Genomic DNA, 19,523 nt, shown 5'->3' on the forward strand with positions numbered 1-19,523 from the left:
CAATCATACTGAACATCAGACATTTCTACTGTATAATTTAGGAGATTTTTGACAGCAAAGTCCCAGACTTCTGCTGTTTGACGAAAAAAAAAAAAGAAATTTGAGGAGCTCTAAAATGAATTTGCTCCATAGTTCCAAGCAGGGACTGCTATATTTGAGTACAGGGCATCAGGTACTACAATCATAATGAACATCAGACATTTCTACTGTATAATTTAGGAGATTTATGACAGCAAAGTCCCAGACTTCTGCTGTTGGACGAAAAAAAAAAAGAACTTCTATGACCTATAAAATGAATTATCAGTTAAGAATTCGGAGGATTCGGAGGATTCTTGACATTGGAACGGTCCTTCGACGGACGTTAATGACGTTGATGACGTGGAATCCTCGAAACTGAGGCTTTCAAGGATCCTTCCTTGACATTGGGAAACACCCTCTGTCTTCTCCCCGGTCTGGTGTCGTAGGTTCTGTCTCATGTTTCCCTGTGTCTGTCTGTTCTGCTTTCTGCTTTACTTTGGTAGTCAGCTTCCTGTCTTGTCTTGTCTTGTCTTGTCTAGTCTAGCTTTAATTTGTTTGTCTGATTGTCCTGCCCCGCCCTAATGTGGTTCACCTGACGTCTCACCTGTTCCCCATTACCTCGTTACCTCTTGTATTTAACCCCTGTGTCTTCTTTGTCCTTTGTCAGATCCTTCTGCCTGTCCAGCCGTCCTATTGTGAGTTTGTTCGCCTCGCCTAGCCCCTGTAAGTTGTTAGTTTATGTCGCCCTTGCTCCCTGTGTGTTTATCCTGCCTGATCCTGCCTGTTCCCTGGCTTTCCTTTGTGGTTTTCCCGGTGAGTCCCCTGCCAGTCCCAGGTGTGCTTCCCCCCCCATTTTGGACTCCAGCCTCTCCCAGGGTTGGGTTGAATTTATGTTTGGACTTTGCGTTTTGCATATTTCTTTTGAACTGTTGGAATAAAACCCCTCTGTATCGGACTATTCCTGTCTCCACGTCTCTGCGTTTGGGTCCTCCTTCCTGTCCCGTCACAGAAGGATCTGACCTTCAAATGGACCCAGCGGAGTACGTGTTCCAGCCACTCCTCCACCCTCTGGATCCGTTGGATCTATATCAATTATATAGTATTATTACTAGCGTATTTTATTTACTCAAAAAATGTAAAGTCTTTACTGATTTGTCGTTTTCCCTAAGCATCTCGACTTGTCTCAGTATGTTCAAATCAGACTTGTCAGACTAGGACTTGTCTCAGCATGGTTGACTCAGATTTGTCTCAGCATGTTCAGACTGGGACTGTTCACCATACAGTATTTCTAATATATATTTGAGTGAATACATTTGTTATGGGATCGTTATTGTTCCTAATTAAAAGGACACTGCCCATTTTACAGCCACCGTTCCCAACCTGTCGTGCGGCAATGTGACGTCAAAAATGAAGTAGATCTCGCTGGCGCGGCAGGATGTCACATGCGTGTTCAGAGGGCGTGCACCACTCTATTTTTCAGCGTGACAAAGCGGAAACGGGAAGCGTGAAGGAGCTCGAGGGTAACCTAATACCAGGACTCAGAGTAACTGCAGGTCTCTCTGGTAAACTCACTGGGTTAAGATGACTTCTTCTATGGCGAATGAAAGGCTTGATCCCACCAAGTAGGTCATCCAATCAAATACAAGCATTGACGGCAATGCCCATAGACATAATAAAGAGTAGACGCCGCATCGACCGCTACTGCCTATTGGCGCTGACGAGCCGTGGGGCGGCCATCTTGGACCATCTTGGTCACCCGCTCCACTCAGTGTAATATGTTTGGCAGGTGAAATGAGCTGTCAGCCCGTTTAATTAATCAATCTCACTGAATACAAAACTGATTTTCATGGGGGTTTTTTGCTACAAAGATCATACATGTAGCTATGAAACAGGACACATGGTTAGGCGTATTTTAATATTGATAGTGGGCTTAACAATAATAGAATATTCTGATATTATATAAATTCACCAGACATCCGAGATCAAAACTGGGAACACAATCCCCAAAAAGGGAGAAAAACGGGGACATTTCCAGTTTGAATATCAATCTGATTGAAAAACCCAATGTTGTGTCTTCAAAAACAGAACAGGGACGGAGGTAGTTTTTTTCTTCCGGATTTAGTTAGGGACAGACAACCAAAAACGGGGACTGTCCCCTAAATCCGAGGACGTCTGGTCACCCTAGACCCTAGACCAGACATCCTAGGTGTATCTATCATTTGTAAATGATAGGTATTTGCAAAATACTCTTACATCACATATGTGATGTAGGCTATAATAGGTATAAATACCCCTACATCATATATGTGATGAAGGCTATAATAGGTATAAATACCCCTACATCATATATGTGATGAAGACTATAATAGATATAAATAGGTATATTATAAATATGATAGGGAAGAAGAAACAGATAGTGACCGTAAAGTCAGATATTTAAGTACACGAAACAATATGATTATATTATTAGAGTCTAATTGAAGCTTTTTATATTTGTCTCTCTCTCTGTCACACACACACACACACACACACACACACACACACTAGGGTTGCACGGCATTGACAAAATGTGATATTACAACATCGATGTGAATTCTGATATTTTTAAACATATGTAAAATTACAAAATAGATTCACAAATTAAACATTTTCTTACAACAAAAGGTTTATTTCAACTGACAGTCAAATTGGACTGGTCCAACGTGAATAAATAACTAAGGACCATGTCTACAGAACAGGACCTGTTCTACTGGTTGGACAGTATAAAATGCATAAATAACTTATAAGAGTAACGTGCAAGTCTTATCAAACAAATCCCAACTAAACCAGAGACAATCCCAATGTAATAACAACATAAGCATACATTAGTGCTGCTTTTGGACCCTCAGAATAATGTATAGGTTATACTCACTTATCTAACCATGTGCTGTGTAACGATATTGCGTTGATTTATCTTTCACCCCTAACAAAGCACGCGTACCAGTACTTATTTAAAGTAGCAGTATGAAATGTTAGTGGCAGTTATTTAAACTGCACATTTACATGGTTGAATCTCCCTTTAAAACTCGTAAAACTTAAATTATGTAGCAATTTTCAAATCATAGATTCAAAATGCTTTACAGAACCCAGAGTTAAAAATATAAGATTAAAAAAAAATCCGCCAATCTGAGCAGGAATATTCTGCACAGTGCCCTCGCTTCTGGTCTCTTCTGCTGCTATGTAACGAGTATGACCGGTCCAAGATGGCGGCTGGAAATCTCGCGCTCAGCAGCCAATGCAGCGTCTACTCTTTATTATTGTCGGTACACGATCCGTCCTGCCTACACCATCCGTTCTGCGCATGCGCAAGATGTTCACGCATGCGCAGATGCTAATTGTGTTTTACGAGGCTTCACGACACTGCACGATCCGTCCTGCACATGCGCAAGATTTGTTGCAAAAATCCTTGATTATGCTGCACATTTTCTTTAAAAATTCAATAGAATATCTGGGATATTTATGCGATGAAATTGCGGGCACTTGGAACAACTGCGGTTTAATGAAAAAAGGAATGTGTTTTTCTTGTTGTGCAATTGCGTCACTTTCTTAACATTACCATGGCAACAGGGGAAATGGCTGCCTAGTGTAAAGTAAACACAACATTTTTCAACTTACTGTTAAGATATTTGTGACTTTTAGCAACAAAAATCATGCAAGCCCCGTATTATTTTGCATGAAATCTGCAATTTTTTGCAAATAAATTGCCCCCCGCGTAAAAATGCGGACTTTGGCTGATTTCAAACGAGTGCATGTCAATGTAACGTGTAACAATAAAATGAAACATGATTGGAGGCTTGTTAATGTGGTGCTGGAATATTCTTCTTACTGCCCTGGGCCTTGAATTTGTCTTGCAAATGTATTATTTTTAATTTTTTTTTATGCTTTGACTTTCCCTCAGTCAAAAAGAATTCCCATTCCACATGTAATCAAATGTTAATGTAACGACTCATTTATATTTTTGGATTGGCCACCACGTAAACACTTCGTAATTCATAGCCTGGCGTAAACAATAATTAAAAAATTTAAAAATAAATTTAAAAAAAGATTACATGTTGATCACTTAATAATAATATCACCTATGACTGGTACACAGATGTTAGTACACAGTTTTGGATCAGTGACAAGTGTTAATTTAAATATCTTTATTAAAAAAAAACTACTAAAAAGTGTAGATTACATGTTGAGCACTTGTGAACTACAAAAAAGTCTGGCCTACAAAAAATGCTAATACATAATTTTATATATATATATATATTCTGTATATGCACCTCTGGTATTGACTTTTCGTATATGTACATACTGGCGATATAATTGTTCTTTGTTAATAAAATGAAGAAATAAAAAAAAAAGCTGTCCGTTGTGACGCTTGGCCGTCAAGTATTCCGACGCATGCGTGGTACCAATAGTGCAGGGAAACAGCCAGTTTTCAGTTACCTATTTATGCGCATGCGTGAACGTCATGCGCATGCGCAGAACGGATCGTGTAGGCAGGACGGATCGTGTACCCACAATTATGTCTATGGCAATGCCAATGCAAGTTCTGCCGTAATTTACCTTTTTTCTTCTTCTAGTGAGTAGAAGTCGGTAGCCTTTCTTCATTAGCGCCACCTCTGTTCAGGAGAAGACTGCAGCAAGTGTCATGATCATCTCGCGGTAGTAGAAACAGTTACGGCGCTCCCATCATGTCACACTGCCGCTCGACAGGTCTAGAACGGCAGGTATACCGGGTGCGTTAAACGAGTGCTGTCCTAGTAGTTGTATTTGTGTTAAACAAAACCTCGTGGATGATGACAGAAGTATGATTCATCTTTCTTTGAGTAACTGAAGGTTTTACAGTGAATTCAGACTTTTGGTTGACAGTATGTGAAGTTTATAATTCCCCATTGTGGGACAAAAAAAGCATTTTATCTCTTATCTTATGAAAAAAACATTTCCAAGAAAAGCTTCCCCTCTCTGTGTTCTCAAACTTCGTTCTCTATGGTAAACATTAGGTAGCTACACGTTTAACATGTCAAGTTCAGAAGAAGACCTTGGACGGTGCAACAAGTCAGACCTGCTCGGGTCTTTCAGAGAATGATTGTAAAGATTTAATAAAGAATGTGTTTAGGTTGTTTCCTCTCTAACTGGGACTGACCGGTGGGACTGCTGTGGACAAAGTACACAGAGACATTATGGTAAGCAGGGCCTTAAATTAACACCCGCCAAATGCTGGTAAATTTTGCAATTAACTGTCAATTTACCTGCCACGTTGTCTGGTAGCCAATGAGAATGGAGTGATTCAGATGCATAGCTTTCAGTAAGCGGGGTAAGCATTTAGCTTACAGGCCCGGACCAATCAGGAGCCAGCCTCACTGGAAGACAATGATTGACAGCTGGGGCCCCCTATCGCATTTTCATTATTCGTGACAATCTCGGCAGTCCCACGTGCAGCCACTGACCAATCAGGAGTGAGAACGGGTCGTATTCATTTCCTTGTTTCTGATATGAAGATGAGACGTGTGACTCAAACATCTCACATTTACCAACAAGATGTAGAGCGTCCTGCCAACACACACATACACACACACACACAGAGCCCCCTAGGACAGCTGAAGACATGAAAGCCAAGCAGTTAAAGAGTGTCCTAAGAAATCATCTGTTTTTGATATTGTTCTTAAATTGACAGACTCTATTTTTCCAGAGACTGAAGCTATAGCTGCAGCATGTTGATTGACATGTTTTAATTTTTTAAAGAGATGTTCAAGGAGTTCAGAGAGCCTGTATAAAGGCCATTTTTAGTTCAATGTGTTACATGTCACTATTTTTGGTAGCCTACTGTACTTAAATTGCCAGTATGTACTTTATTTCTTTATTGATTGAAGCCTCTATGTTAACAGGCTTGTGGTGATGTGCAATGTGCTCTAGGTCTAAAAATGTACTGCCAAATTCTGTTTTGTCATGGTTCATGCATTCATTTCAGCTGCTTCTACCCATTCAACATCCATTATCAGACAGAAGCAGAGAATACTCTTGAGTTCATTCAGAGGTTATTCCATTATGAACTTATTCGGAACAGGATAACTCCTGGTTGTTTTATGTTTTGTCTAAAATTAAAGCTATTAGAGATATTATGTTAATAATTGGCCAGAAGCAGAAAATGAGTGGTAATTTGATTTATACTCTTTATTGATCCCCCACAGGTAAATTACAATTTACACTCTGTTACAAAGACAGAGAGAGAGAGAGGGAGGGTCAAAGACAGAGAGAGGGGGATAGAGAGAGAGACAAAGACTTTAAGTTCTTCATCTTCGAGCAAAGGATTTGAAACTAAATTAAAAGATGAGTATAAAGATTATCGGCAAAATGAAAATAAAATAAAAAATAATGCCTCTGTTATCAATCCCTGTACTAGACAGACAGGTAGAGAGGGAGACAGGTACAGCTCCTCTGTTATCAATCCCTGAACAGAGATATCCAATTGGCTGATTTCAAAACAAAAATTTCAAAAGAAATACAAATTTTAACAAAATCCAGAGTCAGTGACGCTGAGCTGGAAGTTTAAAAGTGTAGAGACCAAGAAAGGAACATGTCTGTCCACACTGCCTCCAGAATATCTAACAGAATAATACTTTATATGTACCAAATATGAAGACTTAAGAAGCAAATATTTCCAAAATGTGAAAAAACATAAACCAGCTTTACTTCCTCCACTGAGGACAAACAGTTTCCTTTTTTATTATATAGGTATTTTATCTTCTCCTGACACAATACATGGAGACAAGAAATACAGAACTTTATAGATTAGCATTTTTATTTATTTTTTATTTTATTTTTATTTTATTGGTTAAAAGTACCTTTTGAGAGACATGCACAAATATTTGTTTAGTATGTGCAAATATATCATTAGTATTCTATTTACTTGTATTAGTATATCAGAGGGATTAGTCAGATATATTATTATATCAGATTATTCATATAATATATCAGATGATTGTTCATGTATATTATATTATTATATCAGATGAATTATTCATATATATTATATCAGATGGATTATTCATATAAATTATACTATATCAGATGGATTATTCATATATAATATATTATTATATTAGATGGATTGTTCATCTATATTTTTATATTATTGTATCAGATGGATTTTTCATGTACAGTACGTGTTGTTCATATTACATAGCCATATTTATTCTGCTCTTATAAGGTAACTGCTAATACACTGCACATATTTATATTTCATTTATTTTCCTATAAACCATCTTATGTAAACCAACTACACTGCACTATATGTCTTGTCCTGTCTATACTAATATATCACATTGTATTTTTCTTCTTTTTGCACTTCTGGTTGGATGCAAACTGCATTTTGTTGCCTGTGTGGTTCGTGCTGTTTTATTGCTGAATAAAGACTGCTGTTCATATTGTTAAAAGTTTGGTATATATGAACATATACAAGATATGTTCAGTTTATTTTTAACAATTAACAAAATGCAGTTACGGCACAAAAATCAAATCAATATTTGGTGTGACCACCCTTTGCTTTCCAGACAGTCAGTTCTTCTTGGCACACTTACACGCAGTCATTGAAGGAACTCGGCTGGTAGGTTGTTCCAGACATCTTGGAGAACTAACCCTAGATCTTCTGTGGGTGTAGGCTTCCTAAAATCCTTCTGTCTCTTCATGTAATCCCAGACACACTCGATGATGTTGAGATCAGGGCCATGCCATCACCTCCAGGACTTGTTCTTCTTTACATTGAAGGTAGATAGTTGTAGGCCTTGGTTGCAGGTTTGGGGTCATTGTCCAGCCGCAGACTACATTTGGGGCCAATCATATACCTACCTGATGGTATAAGTACCTGCCTGTATCTCTTAGCATTGAGGACCCCATTAATCCTGACCAAATCACCAACTCCATTTGCAGAAATGCAGCCCCAAACTAGCAAGGAACCTCCAGCATGCTTCACTTTTGCCTGCTGACACTCATTATTGTAGAGCTCTCCAGCCCTTCGGCCAACAAACTTCCTTCTGCTACAGCCAAATATTTTAAATGTTGACTCATTAGTCCAGAGCACCTGCTGCCATTTTTCTGCATCCCAGTTCCTATGTTTTTGTGCATAGTTAAGTCACTTAGACTTGTTTCCAAGCTAATGTACTTGCACCTAAATGCAGTACAATACACACTTCGTAATGACTTGGACTGACCAAAGCTGGAGAAAGAGTTATCTAGCTGATGGGATCTTACTTAGCTACTGAGCATGTGCAGCTCCCAACAAAAAGAGTATAGAAGTGGGATGTCTCATTCTGGAGCTAAAACAGAGACCTAAACACACAGGGTGAAAAGAGGAACAACGAAAACCTGGTGCTTTTTGAAAATGAGACCATGGAAACCTATTCTGGTACAACCTCAAAATACAATTATGAACCTGAAAATGAGCAGAATGTGGGCGCTTTAAACAACATTTAACTCTTCTGTGTTTAAATAATTGTTACAGCTGTAACGCTGTTAATCAGATATCTAGTTGAAATATCAGTGACAGAATGAATACTTATCATTATCATTTCATTAGGAAATGATGGAATAGTAACTTGACCCATTGATTGATTTGATGTGTTTTCTGCTATAGGGTTGTGCGGTTGCATATTGAGAAACGACACAACAATTTAACAATTGTAATTAAAGATGTAAAAGCAATGATCCTCTAAAGAGCGCATTTCAAGCAGCGCCAGTGGTATAAATTCACTCCATTCTTGCTGCCTTTTTATTGTGGTGCTGCACGCGCTTAACTCTGATTCAACCCACTCCGAATTGATTGAACCAACTGAAATCAGCTGTTCTGGAGGAAGTTACAGTAAATCATAGAGCTTTTATTGTGAAGGGACAAGCGGAAGTGAATAAAGCGTAGTATTGAATGTGTTGTGGTTGAATAAAAGTGAGATGTGCAGTGTCCGGCATTGGGCGCCCGTGTTTCTTTATTTTACAGTCAACCCTCTGAAAGCTAGGTAACGCCAGAAACCCTCGGTTACATTAGTAAACTAAGATTTGTTGTTGGAGGAAAGAGTTGTTGGTACGACGCGTAATAGCGTCCGTCCCCGGAACTAACGTTAGCTGGTTAACTGTGTCACATCGTGATTAGGACGGCGTAGTAGAACGCGCCAGTGGTTAGTTTCTTAAGAAGAAAGAAACGTCCCAAACTGCTGGATGTGGTTTTAAAAGGTGAAACAAAGCTACACAGAGCAGGTTAGTTTTCTTTGTTAATGTCGCAGGGAGTCGGTGCTAAAGCTAAGGTTAGCCGCAGCTAGCTCCCGCTAACGTGTTGTTGTATTTCCTGAAACAGGTCGGGGCAAAGAGGAACTTTAAAATGAAGTCAGAGAGGACGCTGGCAGCGGACCAGGGGACAGGTGGGACACCTTTGCCTCTGATATATATAGAAAATATGTGTGTATATATGGATGTAGAAGCTGTTTCCATGGCTGTTAAAAGGGAATATTTCACTGATAAAATGTATCTTTCTCCCTTTTGCAACAGAACAAAACGGAAAAGAAAAATAAAAAATTTCAAAAACAACAATATTGTGTTAAAAAACCTTGAAAGAAGTGCCATAAAATAAGGGAAAAACCCGACAAAAGTTGAAAACAACAACAAACGTTGAAAAAGAGACAAAAGCGTCCTAATAAGCGACAAAAACTTAGGTGACAATTGCTGAAACCGACAAAATGTTGGGAATATCTAAAAATATCAATGCGGAAAAACAGAAACAGCTGGAACCATCTCTAGGGCATTATTTTTTTTGTCATTAAAGTATTTATTTTTAACAAATAATACAAACAACTTACAAATGACAACAAAAACAAAACACAAAGGCAGTCAAAACTAGACTTAAAGGACAACACCCCTCTGTACCACCATATTGTTTGTGATTATATCAACGGAGATGTGTTCCAACGCATGCTTAATGTATTAAGCCCCTAATATATGCAAAGTAATAGTCCCATACTAAATGGAACTTCCTTTTAACATAGTTACTCCTGGCAGTCAAATATTTGTGGGATGCAGTCTCCGTCATCAGTTGAGGCCAGTCTGTGAGCCCCAGCGGGTATGTATGTGCTCTTCCACTTTCTCAGTATGAGCCCTGCTGCAGTGATGAGGCCTGCAGTTATTAGCGCATACTGTCCTTTGTTGACTCCCTTTGGACAGTGTCCTATCACCCAGGAGACGGTAACCTTTGTCCCAACCAATGTGTTAGTGTTGGCGTTGCATAGTCTGTCCACCAGAGGACGCTCTACAGTGCCTGGCGTTGCATGGTCTGTCCACCAGAGGATGCTCTACAAATCTACTGGCTCCCTACAAGAGCTAACTGGAGCTAAGCTAATCAGAGTTTACCGTAGCTAACTGAGCCTTCAGTTCTCCGTGCCTGTATCAGTTAACTGTATTTATGTACGCAAGCTAGAATAAAACCTGTAATTCTATTAAATTGTGTGTAACGTTACAAGTTTTAAACTATAGCTGAGTTGTTTGAATGACAGAAATCTGCTCAGATGAGATCTTAGTGAGTGTAACGTATAGGAAACTACTAGAACTGTTGGGTCCTTGTAAATTCTGGAGTGTGGTCTAGACCTACTCTATCTGTAAACTGTCTCGAGATAACTCTTGTTATGAATTGATACTATAAATTAAATGGAATTGAGTTGATTATTACACAACATGTTTAGGATCACCAAAACACGGACTGATACACTTCAACCTAAGGAGCAATGATCTAACAAACAAAATGAATAAGATTTAACTTTAGATAGCCATAGTCATATATGATTAAACATGAGAAGGAAACAGTGTTGAGATAAATAATGTAATTTTCTTTACGGAACATAGTACAGTATAATGGTTATTTTATCTGCTGAACTGTTAATATTTGGCAAAACAAACTGATTAAGTTGACATATCACATCATGGCTACACAGTCCTATCCTTTCTTTTAATTTATAAGAGCAATGTGTTGTATTTTAGCAGAAAACAAAGCAGGAGAAAGACAGAAATGTGTGATTTTAATCTTTTTATGCCAAGTAACTATCACTATCGCAATATTCAACAATGTTGGGGCAAATTTTCCTCATATCCTTCAGCCCTAATAAATGTGCTGAAATTGTGTCCAAAGCAGCATAGTCCAACATTTTTTTCATTTTTATCTGTGCCATCTTTTAAACTAATTTGTTTAAGATGTAAATAGTTATTTAATTTCAAAATGATCTGATAATGTTATCTGCTCATTTTTACACTTTTGTTTGACTAGTTTTTTACTGAACCCAGCCGCGCTGTCACATCCTGCGCCACCCGCCACCACAAGTAAATGCTCAACCTTTTGGAAAGACTGAATACCTATAATATATTAGAATTCTTTGCATTTAGGGGTTCTGCTGGGTTTTAGCTGGGCAGATGATGTCATATGCTCATTTGCATATTAGTGATGTCAGCATGCAATAATTGCATACAATTTAGTGGTTGTCGGTTGCAGAGAGAGACAGATTACAAAGGCAAATTTAGGAGGATGCAGCGTATCACTAAAATTAGAATAGCTAGTCCACATAAAAGCCAGTCCACCTTAAGTTAGTGTGCCTTTTTTGAAGTTGTCACTAGCTCCTTGGCCCTAACCCGGTCACGTTAACCATTAGCTAGCAGGACACAGGAACTTGGATCGGGTCTTTAGGAGTTTTAGCATTTATTCACCGACAGACAAACTGTTATCAGACAGCTGCTACGTTCACAGCACATCACAAATATTCACTCTGTTTCAGCTTTACCTAAAGATGTTCTGGAAGTGATTGTTGGTGAAGAGGAGCTGCAGGAGTGTAGCGCCAGTATGGACCAGCAGGATCTAGGTCCCCCCCCACACATTAAAGAGGAACTTGAGGAACTATGGAGCAGTCAGCACGGAGAGCAGCTTCAAGGGCTGGAGGAGGCTGATATCACCAAGTCCCCTTTCACTCCTGTCCCTGTGAAGAGTGAAGATGATGAAGAGGAAGCTCAGTCCTCACAGCTTCAAAGACAAACTCAGCACATGAAAACAGAAGCTGATGGAGAGGACTGTGGAGGACCAGAACCAGCCAGGAACTCACATCCACTTTTACAACCAAAGACTGAAGAACAGACTGGAGACTCATATGAACCGGAGACTGATGACAGTGCTGATTGGAAGGAGACCAGAGAACCCCAGTCAGCCTTAAAATCGCTGAAACATGATTCAAGACGTAAGAAACCATTCAGCTGCTCTGAGTGTGGGAAAAGATTTGGAACAAAGCAATACCTAAAGAGACACATGTTGACTCACACAGGAGAGAAGCCTTTCAGCTGCTCTGAGTGCGGTAAAGGTTTCTCTGATAATGGAAACCTGAAGAAACACATGAGAACTCACACAGGAGAAAAACCTTTCAGCTGCTCAGTCTGTAAGAAATCTTTTACACAGAATGGAGATTTACGGTCACACGTGATAACTCATACAGGAGAGAAGCCTTTTAGCTGCTCACTTTGTAATACATCTTTTACACGGAGAGGAGATTTACAGAAACACATCAGAATCCACACCGGAGAAAAACCGTTCAGCTGCTCTGTCTGTAAGAAATATTTTACACAGAGTGGACATTTACAACAACACATGATTACTCACACAGGAGAGAAGCCTTTTAGCTGCTCAGTTTGTAATAAATCTTGTTCACGGAGAGGAGATTTACAGAAACACATGAGAATCCACACAGGAGAGAAACCGTTGAGCTGCTCAGTCTGTAAGAAATATTTCACACGGAGAGGACATTTACAGAAACACATGACAATCCACACAGGAGAAAAACGTTTCAGCTGCTCAGTCTGTAAGAAATATGTTACACAGCTTGGAGATTTACAAAAACACATGAGAATCCACACAGGAGAGAAGCCTTTTAACTGCTCTGAGTGTGGTAGAGCTTTCTCTGACCGTGGAAACCTGAAGACTCACATGAGAACTCACACAGGAGAGAAGCCCTTTAACTGCTCTGAGTGTGGTAGAGCTTTCTCTGACCGTGGAAACCTGAACAAACACATGAGAACTCACACAGGTGACTCGTTCAGCAGACAACGTTTTCAGCTGCTCAGTTTGTAACAGAAGATTTGGAATCCAGCAGTCTAAATTCAAAACACATAAATGTGTTGCTCAGATAGAAACAGAAGCTTATTTGAGAGGACTGTGGAGGACCAGAACCAGCCAGGAACTCACATCCACTTTTACAACCAGAGACTGAAGACCAGACTGTAGACTGTTCTGGACCTGAGACTGGTGACATGGATTAATGTTTGTGCCTTTTTGAAGATCCATTGTCTAATGTTTTTAGATTTTCATTATCAATATCTGTGTTGCTTTTTTACAGACTTGTCCTATATTTACCATCACCAATTCCAAGTGCTCCTATTGGCTTGAAATTTTACATTTGCATTTTGCATGAACTGGGGTAGAAGCTCCATATTCATGCGCCATCAGCAAAACCTTTCAAGTATCAAAAAAAAATCTTTAAGTATCATCGTCTAGATAGAAGACATTACATTGTGTGGTAGGAAAAAATTACACTTATTTTAAATATTTAATTACACATTGTTTTGTAATGTCTGTCATATAATCAAGAAATCAGACAAATGTAACCATCCGATTATAGTGCCCACACATATATTCATTTCTTTCTAAGTAACGTATGTTTAGCAAGAGTCACTATTAATTTGGGAGTTTATTCCATACACATTGGGATCATGTTTTAATTGTGTGGATCATGTTTAAGCACAAGTTAGGCCCAGCAGTCTCTCTGTGTCAGGGAGACAGGAAGTGCAGGTTGAAAGCTATCTTTAGTTTAAACAGAGAGACATGGGGGATGTTGCATAGGGAAGTTAGCCTAGCAAGGTGTTTTGTGTCAGGGATTAACAAGTTTTCTCTTTGAAGCAAAGCTGAGATGGACATATTATGATCTGTATAAAACTATAAAAACTTACTTGTTCAATGCTAAGTTCCAAGGTAATATGATCAGTGACACCAAAATGATTAATGAAAATGAGAGGACTGTTGGAAGTCAAATTTGATCACCAGTTCAGGTCCGTTTAAGGATGTAAGATGAGGTAACTGGGCGTGAATGTGTCCACCTGACACCACCTAAAACACTGTATAAGAAGAGTCGTATGAAACTTAGATTCAGTTGTCTACTCAACTAGCACCTGTGGTCAGTTGATGTGTCCTAGACAGCTCTGTTTGTTTGTTAAAATGTAACAAATAAATTTGAATGGAGGGAATATCAACAGTCTCTGGAGTCTTCATGGTGTCTTCTCATAGAAATAAAATGGACAGGCCATGGGACTGTTTGCTGTGGTCATTTGAAGGGAACTTTCGGTTAGGGCTGCACGAATATGGCCAAAATGATAATCGAGATTATTTGGGTAATATTGTGATCAAGTTTAATTATCACGATTGTTTGTTGATTTTAACCAAAACAAATTTTATACTCACATAGCCTGTTTACAACTGCTTTCACATCCATATTGTGCTACATGCCTCTTATGTTGAAGTTGTATGTCGTACATACATACTCACATACTGATATGAATAATAACCAAACTGTAGACAAATGTCAGAAGTGTGGACTGGCGACAGCTGTGTCTCACGCTGTTGCCGGGGAGTTGTGTGTGTGAGTGAATGGGGGCGGGGCTGCAAGAGGAGAGAGTAGAGGAGAGATCTAAACACAGGAATGGCTTTACAGAAGAAATGGGTCTTGTAACGCAAAATTTAACCATATCGATATAAACATTGCTTTGTTTTGGAGAGGCAGCAGATACAAGGACATTAGGTGCACCAGTGCAACCTTGAGGAAAAAATGTTAGTCGCACCCTAGAGCCCTGTCAGCTAATGACCCTAACTAGCACTGGTCCCTGCTGTTGTCTGAAAAACAACACAGACAGGACAAAATGTTGTGTTTACTGCTAAACTGGTAAACCTTGAGACCAACGTATAACCTGCTGCTATCTGTCGTGAAATTTTCCTCACGTTACGCTGTCCTCTGTGACTGTCTAGAGCTAGAAACTAAGCTGTGTGGTACAGGGAACAACTCTGGCACATGATCAGACAGTGGTTTACAGAGCAGTAAATTGGCTTTGCAAAAAAAAATAAAATAAAAATATTGCTTGGTTACGCAAATTTGATCGTGATTAAAATTAGATTAATTGGGCAGCCCTACTGTCTGTACACGCTCCCGTCCTGTGCATGTGCAAGATGTACGGGGATTTATGACACGGCATGATCTGTTCCACAGTAGCGGTCTGCCGTTAGCCTCCACCGGAAATCTAACATTGGTTTAGCTAACAGCTAATTTGGCTAACCGCTAACTGAGACAGCATGTAAAAGACCTTCAAAATATACATACAGGCCAAACGTTTGGACACACCTTCTCATTCAATGCGTTTCCTTTATTTTTGTGACTATTTGCATTGTAGATTAACTCTGAAGGCAACTATAAATGAATGTGAAACAACTGAAAACATGTCTTATATTCTAGTATCTTCAAAGTAGCCACCCTTTGCTCTGATTACTGCTTTGCACACTCTTGGCATTCTCTTGATGAGCGTTAAGAGGTAGTGACCTGAAATGGTTTCCAACAAGTCTTGAAGGAGTTCCCAGAGATGCTCAGCACTAGTTGGCCCTTTTGCCTTCACTCTGCAGTCCAGTACACCCCAAACCATCTTGATTGGGTTGAGGTCCGGTGACTTTGGGGGCGAAGCACTACATCACTCTCTTTCTTGGTCAAATAGCCCTTACACAGCCTAGAGGTGTGTTTGGGGTCATTGTCCTTTTGAAAAATAAATGATGGTCCAATTAAACGCAAACTGTATGGGATAGCGTGTCGCTGCAGGATGCTGTGGTAGCCATGCTGGTTCGGTATGTCTTTCATTTTGAATAAATCCCTGACGTGGTCACCAGCAAAACACTCCCACACCATCACACCTCCTCCTCCATGCTTTACGGTGGGAACCAGGCATGTAGAATCCATCCGGTCACCTTTTGTTGTCCGTCGCGCAAAGACACGGCGAATGGAACCAAAGATCTCAGACTTGGATTCATCAGACCAAAGCACAGATTTGGCCCAAACTAATCTCTTCTGCTTGTTGCCTCTCCTTAGCAGTGGTTTCCTAGCTGCTATTTGACCTAGATGGCCTGATATGCGCAGTCTCCTCTTAACAGTTGTTCTAGAGATGTGTCTGCTGCTAGAACTCTGTGTGATGTTGATCTGGTCTCTTCTTTCAGCTGCTGTTAACTTGCAATTTCTGAGGCTGGTGACTTAGATGAACTTATCCTCAGCAGCAGAGGGGAATCTTGGTCTTCCTTTCCTGGGGTGGTCCTCATGTAAGCCAGTTTCGCTGTAGCGCTTGATGGTTTTTGCGACTGCACTTGGGGACACATTCAAAGTTTTCGCAATTTTCAGGACTGACTAACCAGCATTTCTTAAAGTAATGATGGTCACTCTTTTCTCTTTACTTAGCTGATTGGTTCTTGCCATGATATGAACAGTTGTAACAGTTGTCCAAGAGGGCTGTTGGGCGTCGATCAACCTGACTTCTGCACAACACAACTGATGGTCCCAAATCCATTAATAAGGAAAGAAATTCCACTAATTAACCCTGACAAGGCACACCTATGAAGTGAAAACCATTTCAGGTGACTACCTCATGAAGCTCATTGAGAGAACACCAAGGGTTTGCAGCACTATCAAAAAAGCAAAGGTTGGCTACTTTGAAGAAACTAGAATATAAGACATGTTTTCAGTTATTTCACACTTTTTTTGTAAAGTACATAATTCCATATGTGCTCATTCATATTTTTGATGCCTTCAGTGATAATCTACAATATAAATAGTAATGAAAATAAAGAAAATTCATTGAATGAGGGGTGTCCAAACTTTTGGCCTGTAGTCAGAAACCGCCTACCAAGAGCCTGGGTCTGTCCAAGGTTTATTCCCAAAGGGGAGGTTTTCCTCGCCACTGTCGCACTGTTGCTCTCTCTGGAGGAAACTACAAGAATTGTTGGGTCCTTGTAAATTCTGGAGTATGGTTTAGACCTACTCTATCTGTAAAGTGTCTTGAGATAACTCTTGTTATGAATTAATATTATAAATACAATTAAATGGAATTGAATACTGTGTGTGTGTGTGTGTGTGTGTGTGTGTGTGTGTGTGTACAGTCGTGGTCAAAAGTTTTGAGAATGACACAAAGATTGGATTTCACAAAGTTATCTCATTCCGTGTTTGTACATATTTTTTGTTAGATTTTACTACGGTATACTGAAGCATAATCACAAGCATTTTTTAAGTGTCAAATGCTTTTATTGACAATTACATTCAGTTTGTTCAAAGAGTCAATATTTGCAATGTTGACCCTTCTTTTTCAAGACCTCTGCAATTCGCCCTGGCATGCTGTCAATTAACTTCTGGGCCACATCCTGACTGATGGCAGTACATTCTTGCATAATCAATGCTCGAAGTTTGTCGTAATTTGTGGGTTTTTGTTTGTCCACCCGCCTCTTGAAGATTGACCACAAGTTCTCAATGGGATTAAGGTCTGGGGAGTTTCCTGGCCATGGACCCAAAATGTTGATGTTTTGTTCCCTGAGCCACTTGGTTATCACTTTGGCCTTGTGGCAAGGTGCTCCATCATGCTGGAAAAGGCATTGTTGGTCTCCAAACTGTTTTTGGATGGTTGGGAGAAGTTCTTCTCGGAGGATGTTTTGGTACCATTCTTTATTCATGGCTGTGTTTTTATGCAAAATTGTGAGTGAGCCCACTCCCTTGGCTGAGAAGCAACCCCACACATGAATGGTCTCAGGATGCTTTACTGTTGGCATGACACAGATCCGATGGTAGCGCTCACCTTGTCTTCTCCTGACAAGCTTTTTTCCGGATGCCCCAAACAATCGCAAAGGGGATTCATCTGAGAAAATGACTTTGCCCCAGTCCTCAGCAGTCCAATCCCTGTACTTTTTGCAGAATAATAATCTGTCCCTGATGTTTTTCCTTGAGAGAAGTGGCTTCTTTGCTGCCCGTCTTGACACCAGGCCATCCTCCAAAAGTCTTCGCCTCACTGTGCGTGCAGATGCCCTCACACCCACCTCCTGCCATTCCTGAGCAAGCTCTGCACTGGTGGTGGTACGATTCCGCAACTGAATCAATTTTAGGAGACGGTCCTGGGGCTTAAATGGTTGATTTAGGTGCAATCTTACTAGCAGCTATATCTTTGCCTGTGAAGCCCTTTTTGTGCAAAGCAATGATGACAGCACGTGTTTCTCTGCAGGTAACCATGGTTAACAGTGGAAGAACAATTATTTCAAGCGCCACCCTCCTTTTTAAAGCTTCCAGTCTGTTATTGTAACTCAACTAGCATGACAGAGTGATTTCAAGCCGGATCCTCATCAACACTTTCACCTGTGTTAACGAGATAATCACTAACATGTTTTCAGCTGGTCCTTTAGTGGCAGGGCCAAAATGCAGTGGAAATGTTTTTTAAGATTAAGTTCATTTTTATTCAAAGGAGGGACTTTGCAATTAATTGCAGTTCATCTGATCACTCTACATAACATTTTGGAGTACATGCAAATTGCCAACATAAAAATTGAGCAGGCAAACTTTGTAAAAATTCATATTTGTGTCATTCTCAAAACTTTTGACCACAACTGTATATATATACACACACATTCACATATATACACATATGTATAAACTAGTATATACTGTATATACTATACACATATGCATATACTAGAGCTGGGCAGCGATTACATTTTTTAATCGTGATTAATCTAATCATTTCCCTGAATTAATCGTGATTAATCGCAAAATGAAATAACAAATTCAAAAGTAGTGTATATAGTGCAATTTCTTTTTTAATCTTCTGCCATATGAACAAAAGTGCTTTAACATTTAATTAAACTTACCCCCACGCTGCATCTAACGTAGTCTGCCGAAGCCTTGCGCCACTCTGTGTTTCATTGAATGATTTGCTGGTATCAACTGTCAAGATGATATTTCAGACTGGAAGTACTCCGTTGATAAGAAAATTCCTCTAATACTACTTTGTAGTAGTTACAAAGCCATTGATCAACAAACTTTTACAATAATAATGAAATAATAAAAACTGAGTTAACGCTTGATAAAAAAACTGTCGGCGTTAATTAATTAATTTGTTAACGCGTTAACTTGCCCAGTCCAAATATATACACATATATATATACACACATATATATATATATATACACATATATACAGTATAAACATAATTATATATACATATATATACACACATATATATTTACATACACACATAAATATGTGTGTGTGTGTATATATATGTATATATACAGTGAGGAAAATAAGTATTTGAACACCCTGCTATTTTGCAAGTTCTCCCACTTAGAAATCATGGAGGGG

At 39.4% G+C, this 19,523-nt stretch overlaps 2 protein-coding genes and 2 long non-coding RNA genes across 6 annotated transcripts in view; 2 read left to right on the forward strand and 2 right to left on the reverse strand.

Moving 5' to 3' along the window:
- The window catches only part of LOC117947718, a 13,681-nt gene extending 12,681 nt beyond the window's left edge, over positions 1–1,000 (reverse strand). Inside the window, exon 1 of the long non-coding RNA XR_004657308.1 lies at positions 990–1,000. This is a non-coding gene — a long non-coding RNA (uncharacterized LOC117947718). The remainder of the gene's footprint in view (positions 1–989) is intronic.
- Positions 1–14,404, forward strand: part of LOC117947700 (zinc finger protein 391-like) — an 86,791-nt gene extending 72,387 nt beyond the window's left edge. The window contains exon 3 of the transcript XR_004657294.1: positions 13,611–14,404. The gene's annotated coding sequence lies outside the window, so the exon portion shown is untranslated. The remainder of the gene's footprint in view (positions 1–13,610) is intronic.
- On the reverse strand, positions 2,666–18,675 carry LOC117947715. The gene is made up of 4 exons (XR_004657305.1): positions 18,665–18,675; positions 9,998–10,002; positions 5,721–5,723; positions 2,666–2,797 (listed from the first exon to the last, which is right to left on the reverse strand). It is a non-coding gene; the product is annotated as an uncharacterized LOC117947715 (long non-coding RNA).
- Positions 8,907–13,381, forward strand: LOC117947701 (gastrula zinc finger protein XlCGF8.2DB-like). 3 transcript variants are annotated; one of them, XM_034876888.1, is made up of 4 exons: positions 8,907–9,291; positions 9,389–9,452; positions 11,844–12,464; positions 12,717–13,381. In XM_034876888.1, the coding sequence occupies exons 2-4, from the start codon at positions 9,413–9,415 to the stop codon at positions 13,178–13,180; spliced, it is 1,125 nt and encodes a 374-aa protein (XP_034732779.1). In that variant the 5' UTR covers positions 8,907–9,291; positions 9,389–9,412; the 3' UTR covers positions 13,181–13,381. The 3 variants fall into 3 exon arrangements, with proteins under 3 accessions (XP_034732779.1, XP_034732777.1, XP_034732776.1); XM_034876886.1 differs by having other exon boundaries at positions 8,916–9,291; positions 11,844–12,498; positions 12,583–13,381; XM_034876885.1 differs by having other exon boundaries at positions 8,927–9,291; positions 11,844–13,381.
- Positions 18,676–19,523: the final 848 nt, after the last annotated feature.

Source organism: Etheostoma cragini, chromosome 7, assembly GCF_013103735.1.
Source record: "Etheostoma cragini isolate CJK2018 chromosome 7, CSU_Ecrag_1.0, whole genome shotgun sequence".
Lineage (NCBI taxonomy): Eukaryota > Metazoa > Chordata > Actinopteri > Perciformes > Percidae > Etheostoma > Etheostoma cragini.

What these genes read in the sequence shown, in the direction of transcription:
- LOC117947701 (XM_034876885.1), top strand. Translation starts at nt 9,413, where the DNA reads ATGAAGTCAGAGAGGACGCTGGCAGCGGACCAGGGGACAG. An exon ending in GGCAGCGGACCAGGGGACAG is followed by an intron (nt 9,453 to 11,843) that starts GTGGGACACCTT and finishes ACTCTGTTTCAG; the next exon opens with CTTTACCTAAAGATGTTCTG.